Below are 9705 nucleotides of genomic sequence, written 5' to 3'. Positions count from 1 at the left end.
GTTGGCTGTGTGTGCTTGTTTCGCCATGCATGCGTGGCTGTTATTTATGTGTGCGTGCTTGCTGACTACTGGTCACTGCTGAGTAAATTGATGATGATTCAGTCATCCGAAGGCGAGGATTGAGTAAAGTGATGATCATTGGTCATCGAGAAATAAGCATGGATGCAACAAATGGGCAGTATTTGGATCTCATCTCAGGCATTCAATTCATTGTCTTCATAATATGAAATTTTATTAATTATTTATATATACCTGTCGTATCGCCGTATTGCTGTTTTTCAAAATTACCGTATCCCGTATCCCCATGTACGTATCGTCGTATCGGTGCTTCGTAGCATATTTCCCCGATTCCCCCGATATGGTTGTGTTTTGCAAACTGGTGTTCAAATTACTAGAACTATCCATATGGATTAATTGATTCGTAAAGTGACGCCAAAGATACACTTCATCGTTTATATAAGCTATACTAGCATCATATTACATGGATGAATTGGGCAAATTGCTACTTCAACATGGTGGTATCGACCGTTGAAAAGAATTGTTGTACGGAACAGAACACAAATCCTATAATAACTTGAATAATGGCGAGATGCAGCTCAGGAGTGCACTGACAACGCAGCGTCGGCTTCCATCTTCTTGGCGCCGCTCTTGCTTCCAACTCCAAGCTCCGCCGCCGCGGAAAGCAGGGACGTCGAGCTCGTGCCCCATCCGTACTCGTGGCTCCTCTTCCTCGACAGCTCCGATACGTGGCGGATCATGTCCTCCAGGTCGGTGCACGACGACCCGCCTTCCTCCATGGCCGCGCGGGCCTCTGCGGCGAGCTTCTTGGCCCTGGTCCTCCTCGCGGCCCCCTCCGGCCCGCCGTCCATCAGCTCGGCGACCACCTTCTCCACGTCGCCGCTGGTGACCTGGACGCCCTCGGCCTCCGCGGGCACGTTCATGACGGGCAGCTTGACGCCGGACCTGACGCCGACGCCCAGCACGTCCACGAGCAGCCGCTCGCTGCAGAACTGGTCGGCGAAGTTGGGCCACGTCAGCGCCGGCACGCCGTGGGAGATGGCCTCCAGCGTCGCGTTCCAGCCGCAGTGCGTCAGGAACCCGCCCGCCGCCGGGTGCGACAGGATGGTCACCTGCGGCGCCCAGCCCCGGACGAGGAGGCCCCTGTCCTTGACCCGCTCCTCGAACCCCTCGTCGTCGAGCAGCGCCTGCACGGCGGCGTCGGCCTTGGCCTCCTTGATGGCCCACACGAACGGCCGCCCCGACGCCTCCAGGCCGCGCGCGAGCTCGGCGACCTGCTTCGCCGGCAGCTTCGCGATGCTGCCGAAGCTGATGTAGAGCACGGACGCCGGCGGCCGGGCGTCGAGCCACGAGACGACGTGGCCGGCGTCGACGTCGGCGCGGTTGCCGCGGCCGGCCTTGGCATCGGCGTCGCCCAAGCTGGAGGCGCACGTCGGCCCGACGGCCCACGTCCTCCGGCCGAGCGCCGCCGCGTAGGCGTCGACGAAGAGGCCCTCGATGCCGCGGAACGTGTTGACGAGCAGGCCGTCGGCGGAGGCCTCGGCGTCGAGCACGTCGCGCTGCTCCTTCTCCACGCCGGGCCACTGGAAGAAGCCCCGGAACGTGGCCGTGTTCCCCACGGCGGGCACGGGGAAGTCCGGCACCTCGAACTCCTCCATGTCGTCGCCGCCGACGCGGTCGTACACGCCGTGCTTGGCCAGGTTGTGCACGGCGAGGAGGAAGTAGGCGGAGGGGCAGTGCATGACCAGCCTGGGGACGCCGAGGGCGGCGCACACGCCGGCCGTCCACGGGTTGCAGGAGTCGGCGACGAGGCAGTCGGGGCGGCGTGGCAGCGCGCGGACGTACTCCTCCAGCGGCTCGGCCATGCCCCAGATGGCCTGGAAGAACTTGACGTACATGGTCTGGTCGACCATCTGGTCGGCGTTCTCCAGCCCCTCCGGCAGCCCGAAGCGCGGGCCGGGGAAGGGCAGCTCGGCGAGGTCGACCCGCAGGCCGGCCCTGGCGGCGCCCTCGACGGCCGGCCTGTTGCGCGCGGCGTTGACGGGCGTGGTGAGCACGGTGACCCGCGGCCCGCGCGCGGCGATGAGGCGCGCCAGGTCCACCATCGGGATGATGTGGCCCTGCGCCACCAGCGGCACCAGCAGGAAGTGCAGCTCCGACGCCGCCATCGCTCGGACCCTCTCCCTGCTTCTCTCCGGGTCCCTGTTGCTCGCTTGCTCCGCTACAGCGGCTATATAGTGGTAACGGCGGCGAGCACAGCTGTGTGAATTAAGAAGGTTAATTGTGGCGTAGCTGGTCAGTGGCTGTGAGACACCTATGACATGGTCACGGTGGTCATTGTGACGCGTACGGAACGACCGATGTCTCGTTTCCACCACGAGGCTTCGCGCTATGCTGAAGACATCGGACGTGACGTGACGTGACGGACGGCGGAGATAGGTGCATGGATGAAATTGTCCATCGGGAGGGAGGAGAGAAGTTGAGAAGCTGGAGGAGGAGGTGGCGCCAAGCGAAAGGAAGCATCGAGTGGTGGCTAGGCGAGGACGTGATAAGGAGCGTGGGGTTACCGTACACGGACACATGCGTCTGCTCCTGGCCATCTCCTGTTGCGCATGGCGACACGTGAGCTGCCGAACGTTTGTGTGAGTCGCGGGCGCAGAGACCTACGTGGACGCAGATGTTACCCCAGCGTAGAGCGGCGACGCCGGTCGTCACGATACGAAGCTGTGTGGATCGAGATTCGAGCCGGTTTCTAGAAGCGGAAGCTTCCGAGGTGACGTGTGCGCCTACCGAAGCGTCCTTGTCGCCGTCTTCGGAAACCAATCAGTGGCCGGGGCCGGGGCGGGTGATCGTGTACGGGCGGCCGGCATGGCGGCATCGCCGGTCGTTCGAGCCGGTCCAAGAGGGTCCCGTACCCTCATATTTTATTTTGCGAATGGAGGGTCCAGTGATCTAGTCCTCGGTGTAGAGGAATAAGAGGCAACTCTCAATGTATTGATAGGTGCATATGCACAAGTATATATAGTACATAGGGCAAGTTATATCCTCAACTATATACAAGGAGGAGATTTGGAGTACAAGAATACATGTGTTAAATACATATCTCAACACCCCCCGCAGTCGAAGCGACACCATTGCTGACGCAGAGACTGGACCGAAATTCCTCGAAAGACGTCGTAGGCAAGCCTTTGGTCATGATGTCAGCAAATTATTGGGAGGTGGAAACGTGTAGAACACGAACATGGCCAAGAGCCACCTGATCCCGAACAAAATGGATATCAAGCTCAATGTGCTTGGTGCGACGATGATGAACCGGGTTGGCGGAAAGGTAGACGGCGGAGACGTTGTCGCAGTAGACGATGGTGGCCTTCTCAACAGGACACGAGAGCTCGTGAAGAAGCCGACGAAGCCAGGAACACTCAGCAACAACATTAGCCACAACGCGGTACTCAGCCTCGGCGCTAGACCGCGAAAAAAAGTGTGTTGACACACGAACACGTCACGTGTACCCTCGACGCCGGGGGTGATGCACCGCAGCTCATGTCGAAGGAGACCCAACCGACAGCTCGATACGCAAGACAGTCGATGGGAGCTTTTGCAGACCCGAAAACCCCACACCCCCGGGAGGGACCCCGTCAGGGAGTGCGGCGGCTATGGGCTGCCCTAGGTCGATTCGCTCGCCCCTAGAGCCTCGGGATTCGCAGCTCTCAAACACGAAGAACAGCAAAGAACGAGATAGAAAAACGATGGAGAGATAAAACGTATATGAAAAAGTAGTATATTGATTTGTTCGATTGTGTGTTGTTCAATCGGCCGTCACCCCCAACATATATAAGAGGCGGATGGACTTCCCGTACAAGTAAAGGATTCATCTAGGCTTTCCTTACAAGAAAAATTACATCAATTCACGTCCTAGAGTTCTAATTCTATTTCAACTCGGATTCAGTCTGAATCTGGCCCAAACTCTGTCTTCCTTCTTGCGTGGGCCACCGGGCTTGCATATGATCTCCGATCAAGATGGCCCAAATATCAAACTTGTGCGCCTCGACGATACGAACAACTCTCATGTTGATCACTTTTTCAAATAAGGCCATCTTGAATACTTTTCGAGGTCATCTTTATCTTCCAGTCGGACTCGGTCTTGCAGTAGACTGGATTATCCGAGTCTCGTAGTGAATTTATAGGCTATATATTATCTCTGATGATGATGACTCCAAAATCAAAGTTTACCATCTTGATGATACGCACAATTTCTGTATTGAACACTTCTTTATCCAAGGTCATTTTGATAAACTTTCGAGCACATGTTCAATTTCACTCGGACTTGAGCTCATCCACTCGGATATTAGATACTTTCACTCGGATCGTCCGATTGGACTTTTTCACTCGGAAGACAATCTTTCACTTGGATGACTATATTTCCACTCGGAAGGCACTATCTTATTCACTTGGATGACTATATTTCCACTCGGAAGGCACTATCTTATTCAATCGGCAAGTTTTCGTCCCGATGGTAATCTTTTCACTTGGAACATTTTCACCTGGACGACAATTTCACTCGGATGATCATATTTTCACTCGGATTTCCGACTGAAAACATAGCCCGATCTTGATTTGTCTCTTCAGGCCTCATATGATCTCGGATTGAGACGAATTATATATGAAAATCGATCGGCTCGACGAGACGAAACTTTTCCATGTTGAAGGTTTTTCGATTCAAGGCCGTATTGATGGCCGAATTACTCGCGCAACCTATCAGACAAGTGTCTCGCACCTCGCGCCATATTTCCGTTGAGGTTCAGTCTGCAGTATATTGCCTCTAACTTTTGCATATGAACTCGGATTGAGATGATTTATATATCAAAATCGATTGCCTCGACGAGACGAAGACAATTCCTTAAGAGTGCTCCTTCATCCGAGGTTATCTTAAAGACGTGATTGGCAAAAAAACCACTCGAAACATTGAACTATGCCACTCAGAGTATAGTTTCGGTCCGTAAGATAAAGTCGAATGAATATAACCGAAACATCAAAGTGGTTCCACTCAGTGACGTGAATATTTTTATGCTGAAAACTCATTCACTCGAGACCATCTTCATTGCAATATGTATCTTGCCAAAATCAGGTGTCAACACAGTGGGCTGCCGCTTGGACGACCACGACACCAGGGATGGTCCAAGGAAGATGCGGTAACCCGAAGTAGATCAACGGGTATCCGGGCAGCCAGCCCAGTCGGCATCGGAGTAGGCGACCAGATCAGTGGCAGTAGAGGCACGCAGAGTAAGACCAAGATCCATAGCACCGCGGATGTAGCGGAGAATCTGCTTAACGGCAGTCCAGTGAACGTCTCGAGGGGCATGCATATGGAGGCAGACCTGCTGAACCGTGCACTGAAGCTCTGGGCGAGTAAGAGTGAGGTACTGAAGAGCACCAACAATGGACCGGTAGAAGCTAGCATCTGGAGCAGGAGTACCATCAGTAGCAGAGAGCTTGGCCTTCATGTCGACAGGAGTGGCGGCCGGTTTGCAGTTAAGCATGCCAGCACGGTCGAGAAGCTCATGAGCGTACTTCCATCGATGAAGAAAGAATCCATCAGGACGACGCACGACCTCAACACCGAGGAAGTAGTGCAGCGGACCCAAGTCCTTAATAGCAAACTCTGCACGGAGACGATCAGTAAGCCGGCGAAGGAGCTCAGAAGTGCATGCTGTCAGGATGATGTCGTCAACATAGAGCAGCAAATACGCCGTGTCGGTGCCCTGGTGATAAACAAACAGTGAAGCATCAGAGCGTGTAGAGTGGAAGCCAAGTTGGTGAAGAAACGCTGCGATGCGCTGGTACCAGGCACGAGGAGCCTGCTTGAGCCCATATAATGAGCGTGAGAGCAGACACACATGATCAGGACATGCCGGATCAACAAACCCCGTGGGCTGCTGACAGAAGACCTGCTCCTCAAGATGACCATGGAGGAAGGCGTTGGAGACGTCCATCTGATGAACCGGCCAGGCACGAGAGACCGCCAACTGTAAGACAGTGCAGATCGTCCCGGGCTTAACAACCGGAGCGAAAGTGTCGGTGAAGTCCACACCGGCGCGTTGCCGGAAACCACGAACAACCCAACGCGCCTTGTAACGATCAAGAGTGCCGTCGGGACGAAGCTTGTGTTTGAAGACCCACTTCCCGGTGATCACATTAGTGTGCCGAGGACGGGGAACAAGCTGCCAAGTCCGGTTCCGCTGCAAAGCGTCAAACTCCTCCTGCATGGTGGCCATCCAAAGAGGGTCGCAGAGAGCGGCCCGAACTGAGGACGGTAGTGGGGAAGGAGCGGACGTCGAGGCGGTGCAGACGAAGTCATCCGCATAGCGGGAGCTCGGGCGAAAAACACCAGTGCGCGAGCGTGTGACGGGGCCGGCCGTCGGAGCAGCCGCGGGTGGCGATGAGACCGTGGCATCCACGGGAGAGGCGGGGGCCTCCACAGCATCGACGGGAGAGGCGGGCGAAGCGGAAGACTCGGCCACGGCGTCGGGAGAACCAGGCGCACCGGGGCCACGATCGCGCCAGCAGGCGACCAAGGCGGGGTTGGCGCGGGCGACCGAGGCGAGGGTGACGCGCCAGGGGAGGCCGCGCCAGTGCGGGCTGGTCCAGCCAGCGGCCCATCATGCGGCCCAGCATGCATGGTGGAGGACCAGGGCAACATGGGCGACATCGAGGCGGCTCCAGGCGACGAGGGCGCTGAGCCGGAGGAGGGGGCCGTAGAGGGCCCCGATCCAGAGGGGGGCACCACGGGCGGGGTGGCCGGAGCACCCAGCGCCAGCAGCGGGTGGCGGCATGGAGGAGATCCCGCCGCGGGAGGGGAAGACGGTGCCACCTGTTTCTGTGCAAAGGGAAAAACAAGCTCATCAAAGTACACGTGCCGGGAGGTGATGACACGGTGAGACACGGGGTCATAGCAGCGATAACCTTAGTGTTGGCCGGGTAACCAAGGAAGACACATGGAACGGAACGAGGAGCGAGTTTATGAGGAGTGGTGGCGGTGGTGTTGGGGTAGCAACGACAACCGAAAATTCGAAGACCATCGTAGGAGGGAGGAGTGCCATATAAGAGATGGTGAGGCGCGTAGTTCCAGCGCGGACGGCATGGCCGAAGATTAAGGAGGAGGGTGGCGGTGGCGAGGGCATCTGGCCAAAACCGAGAAGGCATGTAGGCATGGAAAAGAAGGGTACGCACACACTCATTGAGGGTGTGTAGGATGCGCTCGGCACGGCCATTCTGCTGGGAGGTGTATGGACACGTGAGACGAAACACGGTGCCATGGGAGGAAAGAAGATGGCGGATGGTGAGATTGTCGAATTCTTTTCCGTTATCGGTCTGAAGTGCGAGTATGGGTCGCCCAAACTATGTGGAGACATAAGCATAAAATGCAATGAGAGTGGCGGCAACATCGGATTTCCTACGAAGAGGAAATGTCCACACAAAGTGAGAGTAGTCATCCAGTATAACAAGATAATAAAGATAACCAGAATTACTAGGTACTGGAGATGTCCATACATCGCTATGAATCAATTCAAACGGAAAAGATGCAACTGTGGAAGAGGAACTAAAAGGAAGGCGAACATGTTTGCCTAACCGGCAGGCTTCACAGGAGTGAGCAGCCGTTTTATTGCATGAAAAAGAAAATCCTCTCATTATTTGACGAAGTGAAGAAGTGCTAGGATGCCCGAGACGAGCATGCCAAAGATCGACGCCGGCGGAAAAAGCTCGAGGACCACCCGGAGATGACGGCGACTGAACTGGGTAGAGGTCGCCGGGACTGTCACAGCGGTGAAGAATCATCCTGGTGCGAGCGTCCTTAAAAGAAAAGCCAACTTCATCAAATTTCACAGTTACAAAATTGTCACGAGAAAGATTACGAACGGAAACTAAGTTCTGAATAAGATGAGGAGAAACAATGACATTATTAAGAGAAAGTGGTCGAGAGTTGGAGGGAAAGGGTGCAAAACCGACATGAGAGATGGGAAGACCGACACCATTACCGATGATGATGCGGGAGGGAGTGGAAGTGGGATGGACGGAAGAGAGGTTACCCGGATGAGCGGACATATGAGCGGTGGCACCGGAGTCCATAATCCAATCGCCGCCGCCACCAAAATAGGGCGGCGGCTGCTGCAGGGCCGCTAGAAGGTCGGGTCGTAGGAGGGGGCGCCATACGCGCCGGGGGCGCTGTACGCGCCGTAGGAGGGCGCGACAGGAGGGGCGCCGTGGGCGCCGATGGGCGCGGCCAGGAGCGCCTGGTGAGGACTCGGGCGAGGGCCGAGGATGCCCGGGGCGGGTGGCCGCGGCACGCGCATACTATAGGCGTGCACGACCCCCGTCCAGGGGTTGTAGCCGCCGGCCCAGGGCGGCGGGGGCTGCTGTTGGGGGGCTTGACCACCGCGGCCTCCTTCTTTGCCGCCGCCTTGGCGTTGGCCGCCGCAACCGCGGCGACGGTTGCCGCCGTTCCCACCATTACGCGGTGGTTGGGGTGCCTGCGGCACCGGCGTAGGGTGCGGGAGGACCGGAGGACGGGGCGCCGAGGCTGGTGTAGAGGTGCCGGTGGAGATGCCAGCGGCGAGCGCGGTGTGGACAACGCGGGTGCGGAGGTTCTTCATCCTCCGCTCCTCAAGACGAAGATAGGCCACCGCCCGCTTGTAAATAGGGTTGGCCATGAGGGTGAGGTTGGAGGCGGCGTTGCCGAAGTCCTCGTTGAGGCCGGCGGTGAGCGTCGAGAGGAGAAGCTCGTTGCCCACCTTGAACCTGACGTTGTTGATCTCGTCGGAGAGGGTCTTGAGCCGGAGACAGAAAGCGTCGATGGTGGAGTCGTTCTGGTGACACCCAAAAAATTCCTGCTGCAAAAAAATAATCCATTGAAGCTTGTTGTTGGTGAAGAGGCCATTGATCTTGGTCCACACCGTGTAGGCATCGTCCCCATCACGAACGACGGTGTGGAAGATGTCTGGAGAGACGGTGAGGAAGAACCACCGGATGAGGGTGGCGTCGATGGCGAGCCAGTTGGCGTCGTGGGCGCCAGCAAAGAAGTTGGCTAGACCGTCCACGTGATCACGAAGGTTGTACTCACAGAAGAGGAGATTGAAGTAGGTTTTCCAAGCATAGTAGTTGGCGGAGGCGTGGGAGAGGATGATGGGAACGTGATCGGAGAGGTGGATGTTGCGGATGTCGGCGGCTCGGGGTTCATCGGGAACGGACCCGTAGGAGGTGTCGAACGGGTTGCTAGGGTGGGCGCTGGAGGAGGAAGAGGTGCCGAGGGCCGACATGGCAGCAGGGGAGGGTGGCGGCGCGAGATGGGATCGGGAGGGTTTTAGGGTTCGGGAGGGAGGCGGCTTGGGGCGGCGAGGGCAGGGAGGTTGGGGGTGCGGTGGGGAGGGTGGAGGCGCGGTGCGGGGGGGGGGGGGGGGGTTGTGGTGAGGGAGGGAGGAGGCGCGGCGGCCAGGGAGGCGGCGGCGCGGGACAGCGGGAGCGGCGGCGGCCTGGGGAGGCGACAGCGACGCGGCTAGGGCTGGGGACCGAGGGTTAGGTTGATACCATGTAGAGGAATATGATGCAACTCTCAATGTATTAATAGGTGCATATGCATAAGTATATATAGTACATAGAGCAAGTCATATCCTCAACTATATATAAGGAGGAGAC

General features: G+C 57.0%; 1 protein-coding gene across 1 annotated transcript; it reads right to left on the bottom strand.

The window, feature by feature from the left end:
• Positions 1–427: 427 nt before the first annotated feature.
• On the bottom strand, positions 428–2518 carry LOC123152056 (UDP-glycosyltransferase 73C5). The gene has a single exon (XM_044571664.1). The coding sequence runs from the start codon at positions 2184–2186 to the stop codon at positions 597–599; it is 1590 nt and encodes a 529-aa protein (XP_044427599.1). The 5' UTR covers positions 2187–2518; the 3' UTR covers positions 428–596.
• Positions 2519–9705: the final 7187 nt, after the last annotated feature.

Source organism: Triticum aestivum, chromosome 7A (assembly GCF_018294505.1).
Source record: "Triticum aestivum cultivar Chinese Spring chromosome 7A, IWGSC CS RefSeq v2.1, whole genome shotgun sequence".
Taxonomy (NCBI): Eukaryota; Viridiplantae; Streptophyta; class Magnoliopsida; order Poales; family Poaceae; genus Triticum; species Triticum aestivum.
This window is presented reverse-complemented; position numbering and strand designations above follow the sequence as displayed.